The sequence below is a fragment of the Bacillus rossius genome, chromosome 1, assembly GCF_032445375.1.
Source record: "Bacillus rossius redtenbacheri isolate Brsri chromosome 1, Brsri_v3, whole genome shotgun sequence".
NCBI classification, from domain to species: Eukaryota; Metazoa; Arthropoda; class Insecta; order Phasmatodea; family Bacillidae; genus Bacillus; species Bacillus rossius.
In genome coordinates, this window is record NC_086330.1 from 164,963,356 (window position 1) to 164,987,779 (window position 24,424).

The following is a 24,424-nucleotide window of genomic DNA, read 5'->3' on the forward strand; positions in this document are numbered from 1 at the left end:
AGTCAATGACTTATGGAACTACAAACTGATAGATTCATAGACTGATGGAGACATTATATCCTAACTTAACATTGACGATCGCATCCTACCGAGTTGAATGTACGTGAGAATGTACCTCCTTTTCGTTAAATGAGCTTTCGTTTTGTAGAATGTGCTTCCTTTTTATTGACGGTGCGTCCAAAATGAGCTGCCTTTTCGTTGTTGGTGCTTCCAAATGTGCTGCCTTTTCGTTGATGGTGCTTCTATTTTTGTTGATTGCGCGTAGTAAAATATGTAGTGACTGAATATTTACTAGTTCAAAACCTCTTGGTGTTACTAAAAAATTTTATCGAGTTCATTTGGTCCTTTAGTATGTATAAAAATGTCACGATGGTCTAATTGAATATAATTATTAACGACGAAGAAGGTCATGCGGTCCGGAAATGACTAGCCTATACGTCTGATATTGTTTATGAGCCGGTCTCATGGTCCGGAGACACTTGGTCTATATGTATGGATGACTTTGTACATGAACGGCTTATAGGTTATTAAGATTATCGAAAAATTAGACTTACATGTTATGCTAATCGGTACTGTATTTAATCCGTTGGTCAGGTATATTGACTTGAGTTGTTTTTCGTAGAGTGAGTGATTAATAAACTCCGCGAGAGGTAATGGAAATCCGAATCTAAAATTTATTTAATATTTAGTTACACCTGTCACTGGTCAAGAATCGAAGCAGGAACGGGAATTGATATAATCAATTTGTAAATTAATAATTGATTTTTTTCGGTGTATTTTGGAATGTTTTCCGCATTTCTAGCTAAATAATTACATGATTTCAAGATGGCGTCCAAATTTCAAGATGGCGGGCACCTAAGTAATAATAAACGATTACTGCACTGTAGCGGTTTAGAATAAAATCATCCAGATGGAAATGTACTTTATAAGACGAGTACACACACAAGATGGTGTACTTCAGCAGGTGGTAGCTCCTGGTAGCATGTACTGAACATAAAATGTTGGTTCCATGATGGTCGACAAGGTCAGAGTCAAATTTCAAGGTTAAGGTCGAATTTCAAGGTCAAGGTCAAATTTCAAGGTCAAGGTCATAGTCCAAGGTCAAGGTTAAAGTTCAAGGTCAAGATCAAAATTCAAGGTCAAGGTCAAAGTTCAAGTTCAAGGTCAATGTTCAATGTCAAAGTACAAGGACAAGGTCAAAGTCAATGCCAACAGTTGAGGACAAAGGTATGGTGACCAGAAAATTATACTAACATGGTATCAGCTCACTCTAGCTGACGAAAACAAGATGGTGGTCTCCAGCGGACGAATACAAGATGGTGGACATGATGTCATACTATCTGATGGTATATATACCTTGGTATTGGTGGCAGATCAGTCTGTAGGTGGCTTCTGTGGAGGAAGGATCTTTTGTTTTTTTTGCTCTCAGCAGTTTCGAACCAAAGACGTGAATCCAACTAATCAATCGGTATTCTAATAAGTAATTTTTTTTATGAATTTTGGTTTTTTTCTCGAATCTCTAGCATTAAAATTATGTATTTTCAAGATGGTGATCATCACGAAAAGTGCAAGGGTGGTTTTAAGGATTTTCATTATTTAATTCGGTTGATTAATTTTTTTAATGATTTTTAAATTTTTCCTAATTTTCTAACATAAAAATTACAGATTTTCAAGATGGCGGACATGATGTCATGCTAACTGGCGATATATATGCTTTGTAAAAAGTGGTGGGAGTCAGTTTGCCTGCAGCCACTGTGAGGGAAGGATCGGTCACCATTTTTATTTTTTTGCCCTTACCAGGTTCGATCCGAGGACTCCGAGTTCCGAGCAGTCAATGTATGTTTTTTTAATAATTTTTATTTAAATTTTATTAATTGAATTTTTTAATATTATTGAAAAAATCATTAAAATCGGATAATAAATAAATATTTTAAAGATGGCGTCCGTAACGGAAATTGCAACGGTAACGTCATAATTCAAAATGGCGGAAAACAAAATGCAGGAATGTTTGAGAAAACAAAATGACTTCATCCAAAATGGCTGATCCAAGATGGCGGATCCAAGATGGCCGCCGGGCTCATTGGAGATAGACATGACGTCAGAGCTCGGTCGGCACCACTCACCACAGCCTGAAGCCTGTTCCCGCAGCCCCTATCCTATACTACTTAGGAATTATTAGATTTAATATTTTATGGCTAACAAAACTTATACCTAAAACCGATATAGGCCTAAGTAAATAAAAGGGGAACCTAACCTTCCTTGAGGCCGGTGCGGGTATTATAATTGTCGGTCCACCATCTTGGATTGTGATGTCTGGCCGCCATCTTTGATTATCTTTACCTGTACCTTTACCTTCAAAATTTGTCGAAATGTACCAAAAATGAGCCTAAATGGAACGACAATTAGCCAAAATAACCCAAAAATTCCTGTTTATAGGGGACAATTCGACTTATGAAACTATAAAAAATGTCTGAAAATTAATCATTTCCATTTTTTGGGAAACTTTTACATGAAAAATCAAAAACTTTAAATTCTTAACTCCTCAAAGTCATGATACTATCATAATGTTCAAGGTCATACCTAAGAGGCTATTGATTGCTAGTAAATTGGGAATTAAAGAATTTTTTTAAATAGTTTTTAGCTATTTTAAAGGCGAAAGCACTTGAAGGCGTTTTATAATATTGATTTTTTGGTTATTTTCAATTTTAATTTTCCTTCTAAAATGTAAAAAAAGAATTTTCAATTTTTTTTTTTTTTTTTTTTAGATTTTGGCAAAATTTTGTTTCCTAAAAACCGGAAATTTTGGCTCATTTTGCCAAAGTTTGAAGTCAAGGTCAAAGATTAAGGTCATCCCAGATGGTGGCGTTAACGTCACAATCCAATATGACGGCTGAAATTTAAACATGTATACAATTCTGATTGGTTCTGCTATGAACTCGCAGTTTAACTGGAGCTCTCTGGGCCAATGAGAGACAATCGACCAAAGAAGCATCGAATCACAAGCTACCCAGTGGAGACGCCTCACAAGTTAGCACCCAATGAACAGGCGTGTTTGCTTGAGAAATGCAGAGGATAATGGATGCTATCCTGGAGGTCATTGAAACCGCGAATTTTTCCGGTCTCTATAATATACTTCTATCGAAGGTCTTAAAATTTCGTGGGACCTGTAGGTATATGTGGTTCGAGTCTAGTTTTCTACCCAATGAACCGGGTAAATAACCGTGGTTCTGCCTTTCACAGAAATTTCCTGCTGTCTTTTATCTGCTTATTTGCATAACGTGTAGGGGTGGAACGTGTGGGTCGGCTGCCTCACTCAAGACAGTCGGTGAAGATTTTTTACCGATATTTTTTAAATAATCACTTGAGATATTAGCGGTTATTTTCTGGCATCGGTGAAACAGGTTCAAACTATTTGTCCATTGACTGATCCTGCATTTAACTACCGTGGAGGTCCAACAAAATCAGTCTTTTTTAAGTGTAACATCTTAGCTCTTGGTAAACGGCAGTTTGTGGGAGTAATTTCGTTAATGGAACGGAAATCGTTTGGAATGGGAATGTGTAATCATGGTACTGTCACTGTGGCGGGAGGCGGGAACCGAAGTACACAAATACAAAGGTAATCTTTATAGAATTAACTGCTAAATGAATTTTAACATGATAGGCAGTATTTAAATCAAATTCACTGTCGAATCTCAGGTCCAAACCCGGGGTTTAGTAATTTTTTTAGTATTTTTTCGGTTTTATCGGGACGTTTTATTATTTATTTTAACCTTTTGCTCTACAAATAGAATTATTGAATGGTTGACATAGCTGCTGCGACAACGATTTCTAGCGGCGCGTACGAAAACAACGCGTGATTAGCGTCAAGAAATGTAATTGAATACACAATTTTCTTATATTTATAACGCTCGGCATTAGTTTAAAGAATCCTAAGTTAAATTTATGTCCAAGTTTCGTATTTCAAGAGTATTTGTAACATGATGTTAAAGGTGTTTTTTTGTGGCCTGTAACAATCTTCCTTCCCTCCCGGACTTTAACGTGTCTGCCGCCCGTAAGCAGGCTACCCGTCGAACATGACATCTTCTGTCATTGTTCTTTTCCTCTCTCCTGGAGTTAAGGCTTCACTGCTACGCTTCACGTCAGCCCGTGTGGTCGCAAAGTGCCGATCACGTGACACCTGATCTCTTCCGAACGAGGCACCGGAAGATTGTTCTCACCTGTTCTGGAAACCGAAATTCGTCAGGCTCGGGCGAGTCCATACACCGCTCGGAAAGCTAGGGGGATGCCGTCTACCCTCGGCACCCAGGAGTCAACTATAGCTTGGACGACCAGCCACCTGCCGAAGAAGACTGTCCGCCGTGACCACGCCGCCCGCCTGGAGGGCGTCGCGCTGCCCGAGTGCCAGGACTTAGCCTCTACAGCGGCAAGCGCAACTATCATACCAAGTCCAGCCGGAGAGAAGCAGCCAGAGATAGCCGTCAAGACAAAGGGAACTCGTCGAGGGATATTAAGTCCGCACTCGTTGTCATAGTCGACTCGCTGAGCGAGTAAAACCCGGAAACTCTCTCAGCAGAATCTGAAGGGTTTAGTACCATAGAACAGCTAAAGATATGTCAAATTACTCGTCGGTGAATGTCACATACAGTATTTCACTCGCTGGGCGAGTAAGTGACGAGCGAGTATAGGGCGAGCGAGTTCACGGCGTGGCGAGTAACAGTTACCCAAGTATTCGAGGGTCAGGATTTATTAAGCTCGGACAGCCTAGAGAAGTGTTGTCTTAAACGAGTAAGAAACAAGGAATTAGACTTTTACGACCCGACAGGTCGTGCCAAATTCATCGCCAGGTCATTCAAGGAGGCGAAAAAGGAACCAAAGGTCTGTGACTGACATAAACGTTGCTTGTGGTCGAAGGAAAGGTGCTGGAACAACTGCACGCCAGTCTCGAGTGGAGGTCGTCACCCACAGCTTCGCGTTGTGCCCCGAGTAATTTCGTCCGGAGTTCTCGTGATCGAAGTCCAGCCGTCCGTCGAGAAGAGAAGGGAAGGAGGGCGGACGCTGGCCGCCGAGTTCTTCAGTGACGACGTCTTGTTGCTCTTCAGAGAGGGAGAAGTCAGTGCATGATTCCAGGCGAGTGTGGCAACAGTGGACACCCAAGTATATATGGTCATAAAGGCGTGTCAAGAGTACTGTGTGAACATAAAAGACCGAGTGGTGAGATTTCTCTACTATTTAAGAAGTGTTTTATTTTCTCTGGTAGCATATATGTACATTTATTTTAATTTTGTTATATAAAATTATGTTTTTTTTAATAAATCGAATGCATACTTTATCTAGCCTAAAAATCTTTCTTATATTAAAAATTTTTAATTTAAAATAGTTAAGAGTATCTATTTTGTTTGGTTTATTTTTTTTTTTTAATTTTGTGATTTAAATAATTTTATTGTTCTGTGTATGTATAATATTTTTGAAATACCGCAATTAGCATAGATATACTAGTAGAACTCACGCACAAACTTGCTGTTGTGAATGCTACATTTCTTTAATTCTTGGTGTGGTTAAATAAGTTATGTTAAAAAGAAAATCTATACTAATATTATAAAGCTGAAGAGTTTGTTTGTTTGAACGCGCTAATCTCAGGAACCACTGGTCCGATTTGAAAAATTATTTCAGTGTTGCATAGTACATTTATCGAGGAAGGCTATAGGCTATACTATATTATGAATAACATTAGGGATCCTTACTAAAAGTCCAATAAGGTAACCCAATGTATAAAAAAATGACCCGAAAAAATCCTTACACGGCGTGCGCTGCGAAACATATTGATTATAGAACAAAACAATGTACTACCACTTTGCAACACATATAATTGTCTTCAAAAAATATCGCGTAACCATATGTCTAACTATTGTAGTTATCTCACAATTAGTGTTTTCTTTTATTTTTTTCAAAAACTCTTTATTGTGTACCTTGGTATTAATCCTTATCAAAATAAATTACTGCATATTCAAGACGAATTTAATACTTTTCTAGAACTTTTTGAATTATTCAATTCGGACGTTTCATTCAAAAGATATCGCGATATTTAAAATGTAAGTATTAGTGTTGTAGCCAAATAAGTATTATGTATTACACGCGCATGTATGATGTGGTGGGCGGTCATGAGGGGCGAGGGGGCGGTATCCTCTGCGATATATATATATAATATGATAATATTATATATATATAAATTTTATTAGTTTTCATTTTCTGACATGCAGAATTGTTCACATGGTGTTGATTTGTTTTTTGGTAAGTAATGTGTGCCAGATAAGTGATGATAATGGGTCAGGAAGATAATACATATGGGACAAAGAGGAGTCGCGGAATTGGCTGGAGTAAGAGTGTAAAACCCTGCTTTAGATATCAGTTTTGGTTTTTAGTTTGGTTGATTGAAAAATTTGTGGTGTTGACTCATTGGTAGGGACAAAATTATATGGTGAATTTCGATATAACCGAAATAATACCAAAAAGAAAGTTAACACACCAAGTGGACCGTTCAACCGATCGACACGGGTAAACAGAAAATCATATGTCATAGACATACGAACAGTATATTGCGTGTCATTTTGCCTATGCCCACCACACTGTCATATGGCGCTACCCATTTGGCTTTAACTCGTGGACAATATATCACCCTGTGTTCAGCCCGGGCGATGCCGGGGATTGCAGCTAGTACATATATATATAATACATCTGCGTCTGTGTTTAAAGTATACAATGCTACATAATTAATTCAAAAAATACGTGAGACTGTCATCATAATAAAATGGGCGAAACACGCCCATTTTATCGAAATAAACATAGAAGTTAAAATATTTAAACAAATAAAATTATTTGTGTTTTGCAATCCACATGTAATCGTTCCCACTTTGACTACAATTAATAATATAGAAAAAATTGCACACACCCACTCCCTTAACCTCCTGCGTCCATGATCTTAAAGAAAATACGAGCTGGCTTTACGGAAAATATTTCAGAGAAAGATTTTGTTTGCAACCTACGCCGAGAGAAAAGTTTGCTGAGCAATATATTTGTTTCTATTTGGCGAAACAAATATATATTCAGTGCATTGGAACAAATATTTTGTAGTAGGAATGGCTTTGTGAACCCAACAAAATCTTGCTCTTAACTCTACTGTATTTTCGGTTAGGTGAACAAAATCAATTTTTCCACGCCTAATATTTAGTTCTACCAACAAGTTATTTATTTTAAAGTAAATATTTTATTTGCTGTACAGAAAAAAAATCTCTAATTTTATAAATGAATACTTTCAAAGCAATTTGTCAAGAAATAGTTTGTATTGCTATTATAAATATATTGTAACTATGTACAACACACGGCTATGGTTATTTTTGAATGTATGAAATACATTTTTCGATAGAATACTGAGTATTTCTTACAAAAGTTAGCGCATAATTGTATAATTTAATTAATGTTACTTTCAAACGTAATTATTTTAAACCATATAAAAGATAATCGAATATTCGACTATTTTTTAGTACTGGAAAGCTATTCAGGGAACGGTTTACAAATAACTTTTAACTATTGGAGGTACTGACCCAATACAAAGCATAAATGTCTGGGTAAAAATCTGAACTAAATATTACTGCGGACAGTTTTTTGTAGTGATACAGTTTTATTTTTAATGTAATTATACACATTTACAAACATCTGTAATTTTACATGAATATTTCTATTCCATTTATAAGAAAAAAAGAATTTACAGTGGGTACATGTCGGCACAAGCAAATATTGGTTTGTATCAACAAATATTTTTCTGCGTGACTTCTAAGTGGTTCCTGTTATTTTTTTGTCGTAAATACCCATGCATCTGTGACGGCAAGGGAAGTTGGTTTACAAAGCGGGTACGTTCATGGGCGAAACCGAGCCGCGAGCGAGTCGCGGGTCGTCTTCAGAGCCTCCGAGTCGACGGACGTCCCCAGGGGCACGCGGTCTATTTCCAGAGGTCGGGGGTCGCAGCCTCGCCCCTGCGCCAGCCCTCCGGAGGGCGCGGGGTCTAAGACTCCGGGGAGCAATGCGCACGTCGTGGACCTCGGCTCTCGAGTCAACACTCCGTAAATCCTTGGTTGCACCCCCTCCCAAAACCTCTACTCCCAGAGGCGGATCCAGATTACAATTTCGGGGAGGACTGACGAATGCAGGATCTATGGTGGTCTGCAACACCTCCCAGTTAAATGAGGAGTCCCTAAATTTTTAAAAATAATGTCCCTTTAAAAGCCTATTTTAAATAATGTCTGACGCATACCAAAACTATGATTAATCTGATTTTAAAGAGTAGAAAAAATTTTAAAAGTTATAAACATTTAAATATCACCAAAAAGAATGAAAAGTAATATGTTTGAAAAACCTATTTCAAAGTACATGTGAAGACTGTAGGAGTTTAATTAATCTATATTTTATTTATTCTAAGGGTGTTATGGGGACCGCCCCGCCCCTGCTTCCTTCCATCCTCATACAGCCGTTCCCCAACCACCGAGACCAGGTATAGTCGCTTCTACAGCAGAGTTCACGATGAGCACGAGTTCCATTTGCCCGCGCGAAGGTATCAAGGCTCAGCTTCGCCTGCCCTTTCATAATTTTTGGCCATCAAGAAAACCAAGGGTCCGGGGAAGCAAATAATTTTTCGGGCCCTCTTTCCTACTATTATATGTACAGTTTTTCCAATTTTACTGTGGCCACAACACTATACGTCATTATGCATATCACACTACTTATAAGGTTTCCAATGAATTCTCAAGAGATTTGTAATTTTCGTTTTATCAGAGTAACCTCAAGCATAAAAAAAATCTCGAAACTCAACATGTGACCAGCTCTCCGGAATCACCCACCCCCAACCTGCTTCACCATCTTGACGGCCCTGGTTCCAGAGGTTTATTTATAAATGTACGTAGGAATACAGAAAATAAACGTATAGTACTTTGGCCATGGTTCTATAAATAGTTCGAAAATAATTATAATAATGAATTTTTTTCTTCACTTTTGTTCACAAACACCAGATATTGTGCACAATATATATAGCGTCATAAATGAAAATAAAAAATTAAATACTGAACTCTAATCAGCATTCGTATGTATCGCCATAAAATCGAATGATAGACGAAAAGGTATGCTTCCTAGTATTTCATCATAAAATTTATTCGTAGAATATTTTGATGTTCATTAGTTCAGTTTATTCAATTATTATCGGGGTATAATTTAGAGACGACTTCAACTCGGGTTACAAATGTATATATACACTTATATATTTTAATAAATATAAAAAATAGCGCGTGTAACTCAGTACACTCGATTATTTGGCAATTAAAACTTCGACTCGTAAGTATATCGTAAGAGGTAAACGGCAGAGGGAGAGAGAAAGGAGACAATTTTCTAAATAAACATGTATTAACAAAATCATTACTCACTTCAAATAACTGCTCAGGATATCAATAATAATTGATCAAACAATATTGATTAATTAACAATAAATATTACTCGCTGTTGAAGCAATTACACCATAAAGAAAATTTGTTTAGTAAATGTCAAAGCTAGGATTGATTATAATAAATTGGTTTTTCATTTAATGTTATATTATGTATAGGTTAGATGTGATCGAGCATTATAATAGACTGATTTTGAAGTTCTGCAAATATCACCTCAGTTTTGAGTTATAGTATAACAGATTCTGCCAATAGGCTACATAGATATAGGCTACTGCAATGCATTCACAGGCATTAATAACGTTCTGCCGTTGAGTGAATGAACAATGACAACATGTCCGCCGCCTTGCGACGCGAAAACTAAAAGGCACGGATCTAACTCATGAAAATTCTTTATATTATAACCTTAGTGACACAAAGTGAGAATAAAATCAATTAATATTTCACGCACGGAATTTGTTTGGACTTATTTTTAAATAGCATATTTTTATATGGAATTAACATAACCTGTCAAACTAAAGCATGAAAAGCATTATTCCACCAAAAAATATCCCAGTAATTAAAATAATATATACTTGAAAGAACACCGTTTTCTTGCGAATGTGGCTCGTGGCACGGTGTACAACAATAAGCTCTATGCCCAAATACTCCCATACTATATGGCAGCAAGTTAGATGGCTTCAGGTGCCGGCGAGTCCCTACCCCAGTTACCCGCCTATCCCTGCAGCATGGCAGGGTTAACACTGAGCCGCACGCCACCACGTGGAGCCCGTTCAAGGAAGAGAGGCCCAAAGAGTTCTCTGCACCGTCCGCAACCTTTAAGTGTCAGAAATTGTTTCACAACAATGTTTCTGTCCAAGCCCCCAACCCACCCGCATGGTAGACTCTTTTCTACTCTGTCCAACTCTTCTTCCAGATCCATCCTTCTGTTTTCCCGTAAGCCTCCTGCTTGATATTAATGCAGGAAATTTTGCATCCCGCATGTCAGAGCCCAGGGTTTTCCCTGTGTCTATACAGGTTTTACCTGGGCTCAACTTATCTAGTTTTAGTCTAGTATAGTCAGTGAGGGGAGTTAAGTATGGCGCCAATCGCTGCCATGGCTGGCCATTCCCCCTCCTAGCACATGTTGCATGCTACCCCTCCTGCATGGTTAATACCCTGCATGATTATAGCATATGGGCTTCGGCCTAAGACGCACTTAGTCTCTCTCCCTAACCCGTAACCCTCCCCAACACACTTAGTTTTAATTTAGGTTAGGAAAAAAAATCGCAAAGTTTCCCTGCTGAGTTTCAGCTGCGCTGCCGTCCGAAGAGGTTCTCCTGAGGAGCTTCTCTGCCAGATCTTCGAACCTGCGACTTTGTTGGCGTAAGAACGAAGAGGAGCTGCAGTGAAGAAGTGACCACCAAGTGTGCTAGCACATGTTAGTGCTACACAGCCCCAGCAAAAGCCTGTGCGCCTCGTGTTGGCTGTCTCGGACCATTCTGCGACTAACGCACTTAATTCCACCCGAGGTGCAGCACCTAAAGGCCCGGCTAACTAGTCCCGGGGTTCTTCCAGTGGGTGATTCAGTGTTGGTGGGCTGTCTACGGACCCAGGCCACGACAATGGAAGCGAAGACATCTGCCCATACGCTCCGCGATGAATGCGACAGCGATGGTCCGTTGCAGGACGTGCCCGACAAGCGATTCAAGCGGAACCACGACCAAATGATTTGAGGTCCTGCTGCGGGTACCCACAACCCCCTTTCTACTCTGTCCAACTCTTCTTCCTGGACCATCCTTCTTTGTTCTTTATTGAACCTGCTTGTTTAATGCATGAATTATGCATCCCGCATGAAGTGCCCAGGGATTTCATTGTGTCTATGCAGGTTTTACCTGGACCAAACTTAACTATTATTAGTCTAGAGTTAAGATAGGGGCGTTAGTTATGGCAACAATCGCTGCCATGGCTGGCCAATCCCCTCCTAGCACATGGTGCATGCTACCTTTCCTGCATGGCTAAAACCATGCATGATTAATGCGTATAGGCTTCGGGCCTGAGACGCAGTTAATTTATTTAATATTAAATTAATCTAATATTAAATCATTTGACTTTATTTTGTTGTATCATGCTTATTTTGAACGCAGTTAGTAATGTAAAGCTATTCACGGAACGGTTTACAAATATTTTAACTATAGGAGATACTAGGAGAACACAAAATATAAATGCCTGGGTAAGAATCCGAACCCAGTGTTACTGCGAACACTATTTTGTAGTGTTACAGTAATTGTCATGAAATATCTCTAAATTTACATGAATATTTCTGTTCCATTTACAAAAAAAAATACAATGCAGGAACCGCGCCTAAGGGGCGGATATGTGTTTATCGACGCAGTTTTTTTGGCGCTCTATGGGGGTGGCTGCCAAATCAATGGGGAATCGAAAAATGATATCTTCCCGTTACGCGCCACGCGGCGGAAGGGGTTTCACGCAAGAATACATCAAAGCGCGGGAGAGGAAGGGTGGGGATAATCCGCGGACGGTTATTGGCGGGAATCAATCTACAATCAGGTACACCCGCGCGCGGCTTCGCTTTATCGGCTCGCTGGGTGGGTAGTGGGTATAACGCATTCCGGACGAAAGCGACACACGTTGGCGACGTCTGTTGGTTCCCCGCGGCCCGTAGTTTGCGCCAGCTCAATGGAGGAACTTTCACTTCATTGCTGCGTGTTTTAGTCATGTGTAGTGTCGCGGAATACACTGCTCACAATTGTTTTGTACATGAAACTCAGTTAACAATCATGTAAAATAACGATTTTTTTCATTTTTACTTTTACATAAAAACAACGAGTAACAGGCGATTTGCCAAACGGTGATTTGCCTAACGGCGTTTTGCCAAACGGCAATTTGCCTAATGGCGATTTGCCTAACGGCGATTTGCCTAATGGCGTTTTGCCTAACGGCGTTTTGCTTAACTCCTATTTGGCCAACGGAGTTTTGCCTAATGGCGATTTGCCTAACGGCGTTTTGCCTAAACGGCGTTTTGCCTAAAATTAGGCAAAACGCCTTTAGGCAAAACGACACATGCCCAAAAACAACTGTATCGCTACAAAAAATATCCCAGTAATACCGAGTACGATTCTTGCCCAGGCATTTGTGCTTTGTGTTTTTACAGTGCCTGCATTGGTTAAAGTTATTGGCAAACCGTAAACTGACTAGCTTTCCAGTATTACCTGTGCACCTAAACCAAAAAATAGAGTCAAAATTTTGAATAATCTATTATCTTTTTCATGACTTAAATAATTTATAATTGTAGAAATATAAATAATAATTTATAACTATGCGCAAATTTTTGTAAGCGCAACCATTTTTTTATGTTTTGTTTCTAAAAACTGTATCTAAAAAAAATATTTTTTTTTCCTGTAGTATTATTCACTATTTCCTAGAAACTATTTTCCAAATGAATCTTTCGTAATTTAGAAACCATTCTGTGGAATTATTTCAAGACTAAAATTATTTTTTTTCGGGTGCCAATCCTGCAATATTACTATGTTCACTGAGACGAACGAGATCTTTTGGCCCAGATGGAGGTATAAACTAACATTAAATTGAATAAACTACAATCTTACTACCACAAAAATCTTTATTTTTCACTAATGAATTAATTTTTTTAAGGAATATTGCGTTCTCAATATTTCAACGATACAAAAATAAACTTAGTTTTTTATTCTTCAGAACACATATTTGCTTTTTTCATCTCCGCTGATAGAAATATAAAATATGATTAATTAATATTCTCCAAGACATTACATAAAATTTTGATAAAAAAAAATTATCATTAAGTATAGACCTTCAAAATCCCTGTTATTTTCTGGTGCAGGGCTAGATTTCCCACTTCTATACATTACCAGACACTGTCATTTGGTGATTGGCTGCTGTTACATTGTACTCTCTGCCCTAGATCTTCATGACTAAAGACTGGAATATTTCAAGGTTTCAGTGGCTTTCAGGATAGGTTCCACAGTTTTCTACATACCACATTTAATTGATTGCTCACTTGAGGGATGTCAACTAGGTTGCCTGTGATTCGATTGTGTTATGGCTGGAGGTTAACGATAGAGTTTGAAGGCCCCCACGTAAACTGTGACCAATTGCAGCGGCAGTTAAAATGTGTAAGTATTTGGATTTCAGCCTATCGCGAAATGAATCAGCAAAAATTACGTCTATTTTCATGACTAGGTCACAGGTTCCTTGTAAGTTTGTGATTGGTTTCTTATCCTTCAGGGAATGTCAAGTTACACGTTATCCAATGACACGGGGTGTCAAAATGTGTAACCGTTAAGTTAGCAGCCTCGAATATTACCTGATTAAAAAAAAGGGAGAATTTCGCAGATAGAAAATTCACTGTTTCAGCTACCAGAAGGATACAGGCACGTTAGGGGAAAAAAATTCCCTGGCCATTGGCTGTTCATTGGGGGATGTCCTAGCTGAACTACCCGTGGTTCCATATTTGTATATTTTTAAGGGACTCCCTAAGGGGCCAGACGGTGTGTAGAATTCAAGAACAACCCAAGCCATTTAAAAATCTGGAGATATCAGTGTGTGTCAGTTTACGAATTTACGAATATAATTCAAGATTAAGTTATATGTTGGTAGAATTAGATTAGGTTCTTGTTCTCTGCTTGAAAAAAAATTGTTTTTGGAGAGTGGAAATGGATAAAAACTGCTGTTTTGAGAATAATATTTGTTTGAAACTCCCGGTAAAGATTTTTGCAAGCACTGTACGAACTTGCATTACACCTTCATCTTCGTTTTGAAGCCATAAAATGTAAGAGTCGCGTCTCAGAGTATCAAAGTTGCCCTATGGACTACGAGAAGTCTGCACGCCAGTTCAAAACTTTGCGCTTAGGGGCGATACCGCACTAGAAGCACCAGCGAAATTCGGTCTTACCATTCCGCCTTACTAAAACCAATACACAACTAGCAAGGCGGACGGACACCTTATTCATTTGTTTGATGGCTACTGTCTTCCAGATACGACCTTTCATTATTTAATGATATAAACGTTATTTTAATGTTCAGTCACAGTTTTTTACTGGTTTAGTCCACCTTAAGGCGTTTCAAAACTACCGTGGCAGCCCATTGATAACGTTTAAGGAGGAGCAATAGGAGCCGATAAACGCAATTTTTGTGTCAATATTTTTATACCATACACAGAAAAATATTTTTCCAGTACTTTTACAAAAGAATCCTTTGGAAACCAGTTGCCAAGAAATATTTTGTAATGCTAGAAAAAAAAGATATTATAAATTAGTACAGGTCATGGCTATGGTTATTTTTGCATATATAAAATATGTTTTTCGAGGTAAAACAGACTATTTCTTACGAATATTGGCCCATAAATTAATATTTTGATTGATATTTCATTCAATAATAACTTTTTTTAACCATGGAAAAAATAATCAAACATTCAATCATTTGAGTTTATTATGTTTTATTATGCTTATATTATATGTATGTGCGAAATTAATACTGGAAAGTATTCAGGGAACGATTTACAAATAACTTTAACTATTGGAGATACTGTGACAACACAAATCATGTAAGAATACGAACCCAGTATTACTGTGAACCTATTTTGTATTGATACAGTTGTTTTCATGTAAATACACAAATTGACAACAAAAAAATACAGTACAACAATTTTGCTCTACGTTTAGTATTATAGTTCACACATTAAGGGTTTTTCTAAGACCATAAAATAGTTAACACTCTCGTATTACAGTTGTAATCATTCACAGAAATATTTTCAAGATTCATGGAGGGAAATTATTTTCTACGTGCTAGTCACTATTAACTTCAGACATTCCACTTAAAAACATACTATGCTACAACGATTCAAATCTAAAAAAGTATTGATTTTGACTTAAAAACTGGTGAAACCAAGATTACGTCTTTCAGTTCCTGATTCTCCCTCTTAAGTTACAATTGATTAAATAGAGAAATAACAGGCTCTTTTGTCGCATAATGTTTAACCAAAAAACATGCTTGCAAAGAAAATAAATGAGCGGAGAAGGGACAGCAGAACCATTCTCTAATCAAGTTTCAGTTCTAGAAACCTAACACTGTGGATTCCTGTGTTTTTCAAATGGAGTATGTGGTATGAATGCAGCAAAAACCTGGATAACATAAATAAAGAGGGTAGCAGTTTCGGGTAACGATTTTTTCGGTTCATATATATTCATATATATTAAATTTTTTATCTAATTACATTATGCAACTGTTAGATGCTTTAGAGGTCAAACGAATTCAAAACTTTTTATATGGTACTCTTATATTTTCTTTATTAAATTTAAAATTACATTCTTAGTATTGTAGTAATCAATACAAGCTTAGTATGAATAAGCCACAAAAAATTAGTCTTATTTGTTTGTTTCTTGCGTTCCTCCTGACATTTTGGAGAGGTAATTTCGGCCCATCTTTTCATTAGGACTCCAGCCAGCGCTGACTCACTGCATTGTTCAAAATAACTTAGGAAAGCCTGAAATAACTACACGTGTATTGTTGTTTCTGTATTACTTAAAAAAAAAGTATTAATGCACAGTGAATCAATTTACTATTTCGGAGGCATTTCAGTTAACCCGGGTTTGGGTTAACCTGAGTTCTGTTGACCGGGGGTTTACTTACTTCATCACAGCTAGTTGTGGTCCCTTGGAAGATTTGGACTGTATGATTAAGGTTGGCGCCTGGCGGTGTGCCGAGCTCCGGGGTCAAGGCGCCATCTACAAGCCACTCGAGATTTATTAAAGCTGTCTGATTACGAATAGAATTTAAGAGCCATTGCATGTTTATATACAAGTTTCGTTCCATGGTTTCATCAATAGCGTGTACTTTTAGGACAGTGAAAAAGGCTAAAACAGTTTTTTGGGTTTCTTTTTGTTCACCCACTGACTGAGGTATATATAATTCTACACACAGTATTGTAAGTGGTAAAGGAGCGTGCAGGGAGCTGTTATCTTTAATATTCGAGCATAAAATGACAGTGTCACCACTGCAAGTCCCATAGAGGCGCGTTACCGACGCTAAGACTTCACGCCAGTTCTGTGCCTGGCTCGTAGAGGCGAAGCGGCGTGTGATGCGCGAGCCGGTGTCGCCCTTAGCGCCCCCGCACTCTTAAAGGGATTGGATACTTAAACATTATTCGTTTTTCTTATTATATTTGTCAACCGTGACACAAGTATTACAATTGTATTAATATAATATTTTACGGCACATGCTTGAAGAAGCTCGTCAACGATTTTAAATAAGGAGAAATCAACGATTCCTTTACGATCAATGCATCAATGTTAATGGTTGAGTTCAGCTGGAAAAAATACATGCCGTAAATTTCAATAAACTTGTGTTTGTATCGCAATCATGCAAGATAATCAACACCAATGTATCCAACAAACGAGAATTTATACTTTCAACTGAACACTAAAATTATGAATGTGGATACGAATAAAACTGTTATTTACTAATATATAAAGACATAAAGGCTTTTACCGAGGCATTTTAAGAAACCGTTTATCAAAAGAGTTTAGAAAAAGTGTTAAAAAATACAATTACAAACTAAAACTGCTTAATTAAAACGAACAATACGTATCTATACTGGTGATCATTGGAAATGTATATTTTGTCCTCACAAATTGGAATATTCGAGAAATAGATACACATTGGAGGTTACGGAAAAAAGTTTCCGTGGAAAATTTTTTTTTGTCGTCTGCGTTCCTCAGCTTAGAAGGTGTCACAAGTGCACGTACTGGAAACAACAGCCCCTTAATATTTCAGTCTTATCATGTGTGCCATGCCACAATTTTTCCCGTTAAAACTTTTTCTTAAATACTTCATTAGATCAAGTAAAATATCTTCAATATGAGCAACAATAACATATTGTAACTAACCTTTATTATTACAGCTAAAATTCATCTAATTAACAAAACTCTTAACACTGATAGAAAACGCACAGCTCCAACCGATGGACCTAAATATTTTTTATTGGGAGAAAATATTCCTTGAGTACCCTCGGGTGCATTAAGGAATAAACGGGTGGTAAAGTTTGTCTGAAGCGAAATACCACTCATTGATCCCACTCATTACGAATTCTCTGCAACTATAACACCTACAACTTGAAATTTGGAACGTATATTTAATTCACTAAGAAAGGATTTTACGAAAATCAGTTACCAAGGCGGGTTGCGGGGCCGTTAAAGATCAAAATTTCCCTTCTTTCAAGTATATGGCCTACAGTCTTGACCAGATGTGTAAAGCCCGGGCAGCACCAGGTACTTCAGTTAATTCTTAATAAAACATTTTCTATCACTGTCATGCCTAGAAAAACTTACGTAGTAGGCTTATATTCCAACATTGTGACTTATTTGGTTTAAGCTTACTCAAATACGTTCTTACAGTATTACTTTTTGCATCAAAATTTTTAAAAACAAATTATAAAATTTTACTTTATTCTTTACGTGAGGGTTTTCATCTTAAAACTAAGGGGAGATCGTAGTAATTTGGAAAAAAAACATTTCTGTCCATATGTAATATTTTTATGGTTGTTAGCAGAAAATGGTAGTCATTTCCCCGTTCCTTATATTAATAGTTAACTTAAAGCAGACGTAAACATATAAGATACAGTACATATAGGTAATTACCCAAGGTAAGTACGTAAGTAACTACGATATTATGATGAGCTTCGGCCAATTTTTTCTTCTTTACGTTGCCGCATTTCGTTAATTTTCTTTACTGAAATATAGCTGTGAATCTAGGCTATACACAGGTGCATGAATAAAGATATACGGTATGTATTTATTTAACGAAACCAAGTATTCTCTGAAGAATTACTTGGGATAAATTATATGTAAATTAATGTAAAGTTCCAACTAACGTTGCTGTATCTGGCCTTCAGATTAAAAAATGTTTTAAAGAATCTTGTTTTCATATTATTGCGAAGATAATTTCCGAAAGACTGGATTAAAACCCAAATGGTATTTTAACTTGCTATATATATATACATATATATATATATATATATATATATATATATATATATATATATAAAGATGTATGTATATACACTTATAAGGTATGGGTAACCTTGAATAAGACAAAAGATTACACTAATTATATCTACATGACATATATTTTTTAACGAATCAGAAAAATTTCATTTTTCCTTAATAAGTTTAGAAAATTGGTCACTAGATACGCTCTTAAAAAAGCTTATGGTATTTATAAATTTAAATATAATTTTATTAATTTCACGATCATATAAAGAGTCCGTACACTTTCATAATCTCTCAATTACGAAAGTCAAACATTTGTGGAAAAATGTATTTAACACAGTTGTTACTCTTCAAATATTTATCATCTTATTTTATACTTCCTATGAGTGGTCTTATTAAGCACCTTTGCTACCACTATTACATTGTCATCCATTTATGTGACTTATAAATTAACTATATAAATTAGATGACTTGAATCAAGCAATACGCATTTATATGCATTTTTCTTTAATTTCATTTAATTATGTATGTATTATTAGCGTACTCCCAGTTTAAAATTCCTTCATTATAACAGCATTCATTCTATTTTATTACAAATCATGTTTGGTTTGATTAAGGTATTTTGTGAAAACAATACCAAATGCAAATTCTTAAATACAGCGTGATTATTGTTTCCCCATGTTAGGATAACATTTCAAAAAACATTTCTGAACTGATGAAAAACAAAAACAAACTAGTTTCATATTGTATATTTGTAACAACTATTATATCAAATAAATTCTTAGTTTCTCTAAGCATATTAAATGATAATTTATTATATCTTATCGTAAACCAGGCTTGCGCATTTATATAAAAAGATATTACAATATTGTTTAAATTTATATCGAATGCAAAGTGTTAATACTCGTAAACCAAGCACATTTTCAAAATATACTTGGCTTGATATCGTAACATGTTTACATGGCTTACTTATTGACCTAATAATTAAATATTCTAAAAAAGAAAAAAATTTGGATATTATGGAAATTAATAACCAGTCTAGATTGTCAAAAATGCTGTAAAACGGTTAAATATAATGAACATAAAATTTATTAACTGTGAGAACGAAGTTTTTTTTGTCCAAATTAAAAGTTCAAGTTTAAGGAAACGCCTTACTGCCCAAGTCTTGAATTTAGACTAGTAAAATCCCGATAAATGAGTATTATTAATCACATGAGTTTTTCTCAGACTAAAATACATATTCAGTTAGAAATGTACCTACATAGAAAAAAGTATAGATATTATAAAACAAGCTAAATTAGAAAACAATCATGAACTTTAATTAAAGAATTTTAATTAAATAAAGTATTTTTAATTTACAATTGATTTTAATTTATAACAAAAAGGCAATTACTTGTAATATATTAAATGTTATATGTAAGTATTTTATGTTTAGTGGATCCGTTTGTGCACTGATTAACGTGCCAAACCCATACACCATACTGATATTAACAATGCAGACTTCAATCTAGTCCTCATAAAAAATTAAAAATATTCTCTCCATATTGGAGTCATCTTAAATTATTTCATTCGTTTAACTATTGATGTTCAATTTATTGAAATAATATACAACACTAACATCAAGATTAATTTAAAATGTAAACCAGAATGTAATTTTATTAATGTCTTAAAATTGCGTTAAAGGGAATAAAATTGCAATAAGTACGAATAAATGAAGTATATTATGTGAAAAACTTATTTATAACAAGGTTGAATGTGTGTAAAGCAACCAAAAAAAAAATAGTGTATTAAAATCTTATACATACGAATATACAATTTATATTATTTGTAAGAGTGAATAGTATTTTCTTGACGGTACATTATAATTCACAAAAATGTTGTATCATACCTATGAAAATTTTAATATTTCAAGAAAAATTATAGATGTCTTAGTGTATAACAGAAGCTAAACATGAATAAAACAGTAAACATTTCAGGTTAGTTATTGTTAATTTATTTTAAAGTAAAAAATTATATATGTTTTCTTTTCTAAACAATGGGATCTTAAATACTAATAAATATTAAATAATGATACTTTTAACTATGAAAGTTATTATTTAATTCGAACAAACTATAAAAATTTGCTCAGGATATTACCTAGTTGGAAATTTTATCATTGGTTCTACTCAGAACAATTAACTAACGCGGAAAACTTCGTAAGCAACAGATACGCCTGACTTTTATCAGTGCCGCTACGTGCAAAGCGGCACTGTATTGCGCATAGGCTATTCACAAAACAACAGGCGCTAATGGCGAAAGGGGTCAGTTAAGTTTTGAAGCGCATAACAAGATCCCACTTAGAAAATTTCCTTCTTGAAAGAATTTTTTTTTCATTGGACCTATAAATTTAATGGAATTTAACTCTTTAAGCTGTTTTCCCTGGGTCTTAAGCTTTAATGTTAATGTATTTTGAGAAAAGTCTTAACAGAGTTTTGTTGTAAGAAAATTGCCAATTTTAGCGATATTTTTACACAGCCTCGACATCGTTGTGCGTATAAACGAAACTTTTTTTTTATTTTTGATATAATATTTGATTGAAAATAATTATTCTCGGCATTTTGTAATAATAATTACTTGTAGGAATTTAACTTTTATCTGTAAGAACAGAATGACGCAATGTAACAATATCAAATCTTAAAATAGATATATATATATATATATATATATATATATATATATATTAGAAGTCACGTAAGGGGAACAAAATAGGGTTTTTAAAATTTCTAAAATATTTCAGCAGAGTAAAAACGATAATAAATATTTCATCGAAATAACCTTCACAATACAGTGTTAGGATATTACGAAGAAAAGTATTTAAATGACTTTGGGTATATTTACAGCTATGGCCTACACAGAATAGTTATGTAAGTAAACTACGTAATTTTTTTCATAGAACACTCATATATGTATGTATGAAAACAGTTAAATCGAGGTATGTGACTCACCCACAGTTTTTGACAGTTTAAATGAGAAATTTTCGGCTGCCGAAGGTGAACACGTCAGGGTTGAAATGTCTCGAGCGGTCGGTCTTCCGGTTCCAAGCACACGGCTCCTCGGGTATCGGAAAATTCAGAAAACATCCCCGCCAAAATATCATCTTAAACTAGTTACAGCCGTTTTAAAAGCGTCTTTCCGTAAGGAAACCGGCGCCGTGCAGAAATATACGTACGGCATGTGTGCGTACGGAGTCCCCTCCCGCCTTCTTCCCCCCCTCCGCCACAAATCGGCGCACGAGTACGTTCGGCGTCGCCCTCCCCTCCTTCCTCTCCCCCACTCTTTATCCTTCCGCGGAGGACTCTTTTCGTCCGGTTCTTTTTCCTTGCGCCATGCATGGGCGTTGCGCGCGGAAGAAGAAATGACGAAGGGTTATGGAGGAGGGGAGTTCGTGCGCGGAGGAATCTACTTGTGGAGCCTAGCCCCGCCCACTTCTTCCCCCGCGCGCGCGTTATCCCCCCTCAATCTCTCCCACCCGTTACCACTCCTTCCCCCTACTCACTCCCCGGCGACACGTCCGCGGGGCGAGACGCAATATATTCGCCCGGGCGCGCGCGCGGGGTCGTTCATTTGCCCGGTCGCGTGCCGTGTTTACACCGGGGCGCGGCGCGCACGACCCCGGGGGCGCGAAAACACAAACTTTATTACCGCCGGGGAGAAGCGGAACTGGGGCACTGAATTCATGCGCGCGAATCAAGAGAGCGTGGGCTGAGGAGGCAGGTCTATTAAAGACATGGCATGACATGACGGCTCTGACGGAAACTCGCAAACTGATCGACTACGCAGTTAATATTTTTGATGTGTAAACATCTTAGCTCTCGGTATACGGAGTTTGGTATGAGCAATGTCATGAAAATGGAACGAAGTCGATAAACGGAAATGTGTCACAAAGATGGCGGACCCACGTGCAGCATCTTAAATCCGTACATAGTCACTTTCGTAAACATTGGGGTACTTACCAAACGTATTGGTGCGCTAAATTAAACCTTATTAAACTATTCTGGAATATATTTGGTAAACTGAAATAATTATAATAAAAAATTAATCCCAATTTATTATTATTTAATAAAACTGGCATAACATAGTCTCGTTCCTAAATCCTAATTGTACTGATAGCGCAGTGGTAGAACGCGCTGTTTAAAAGCTCTAAAGATAATATTAGACGTGGTTTAAACCTCATAACTGTAATGTATTTGTACTTTGTTTTGATAACAGATTAGTATATTATATAAATAGTGCTTTAAGCAAATATATATGAATACATTTTATTTGTATATATTATTGATATAATACCTATTATCAAATACATAGCTCAATCCATTGGATTGATTATTTCATACTAGGTAGGCCTATATCCTTTATTTTTGCTTAGAATTAAATTAAATTAATTACGTTTATTAATAAATGAATGTTCATAAATACGCATAAATATTACAAAATGAAACTTTATAATGGTACACCTATCCTTAAATACTTTATGATATAATTTATAACAATCTAATGTGTGCGAAAACTTTATAGTATTAACTGTTTAATTAATTTCACTATATGGGTAGTATTTTAGTAAAATTTAATTTTGAAAATTATGTCCAAATCCGGGGTTTAGTATTTTTAAATTTTTCTTTTTTTTTTTTCACCTTTATCGGAGCCGTTTCTAATAATTTCAAATTTCCTTGTTTCGTGCTTTCTTCGTGCTTACTTCTACGCGTGGTGATGGCAATCAGCGTTTACGATTTAGGCAGCGAATTATAGCAGCGGACGGAGAAAGTACCTACTTGAAAAATATAATATTTATCACACTCGCCATTGGACAGCACCACGAATGTCCATGTGTTTTTCTAAGGCCGGGTTTATAAACTAAGCATGAAGCGCAATAGCGCTAGTAACACATATTATTAGTTTATTTACATCATGAGAACACATGAATTTTCTCGTTACCGAGGGCAGATGTTTACACTTCACTGGCAAGTAGGCCTACTGAAAGACTCGCTAACATTTTTTTTTTTTTTTTGTAAACTAATTGCCAAAATACTTTCAATGGCTATAAGCATTCTCGAACACATATCTATGGGGAAAACAAAGTGACATTAAGTTTATCATAAACATTGCTGCAGAAATGTATCTTGCATAAATACAACATACATTTTCATATATTTTATGGAAATGTATTTCAAAATGTTTTCTTTGTGTCTTTCTAATGCTGTCGCAGTTAAATTGTTAAACTAATCAGGGACCGCTTAAAAACTTAACCTAATCTGACAATTCAAAAAAACAGACATTCATGCCTTACCCCGGAATCGAACTCAGAACCATTTACCTTCAAACAAGTATGCTACTGTAAAGCTTTCACTCTGCTCAACGTGAATCTTTTTCAGTGAAATTTTTAGCAACGAGTTTGCAAAGAATTTGTTTGTAAAAATAGATGTTTTTGTTGTTGTGTTACTGGTGCGTAACACTGCATACTGCAGTGCTGATAAAATCGTTAAAGCATGTTTTTTTTAATATGCAGAATGAATAAATCAAACCTATGTAACTAAACTATTTATTTGAGCGTTTTATTCAACTATTAGTTGGCAAATCTACTTACGCTCAAAAACATTTAAAAAATGTTCCATTTCTTCCAAAACTATAAACGTCTAAGGTTATCTGCAATTTCAAAAGGTATAACTGAAATAATCAGTCATGTGTATTTCGAATAAGATTACTTGTAATATCAGCTAATAATTGTTTTACTTTTTATCTCAGTTGTGGATATGTCATTTTTATCTACTATTAGGATATAGATCATTTTATGATAGGCTTACTCTGGTTATATTTAAACTAAACGTTGACTATAAACTGTAAAAAAAATTTAATCTTAAATTTACCAAGAATGCCGGTTACAAATAA

At 36.1% G+C, this 24,424-nt stretch overlaps 1 protein-coding gene across 1 annotated transcript in view; it reads right to left on the minus strand.

The window, feature by feature from the left end:
• LOC134538821 (LIM homeobox transcription factor 1-alpha-like) overlaps window positions 1–24,424 on the minus strand; it is a 189,568-nt gene that overhangs the window by 158,567 nt on the left and 6,577 nt on the right. Inside the window, exon 3 of the mRNA XM_063380378.1 lies at window positions 7,924–8,062. Coding sequence (XP_063236448.1) covers window positions 7,924–8,062 — 139 coding nt within the window. The remainder of the gene's footprint in view (window positions 1–7,923; window positions 8,063–24,424) is intronic.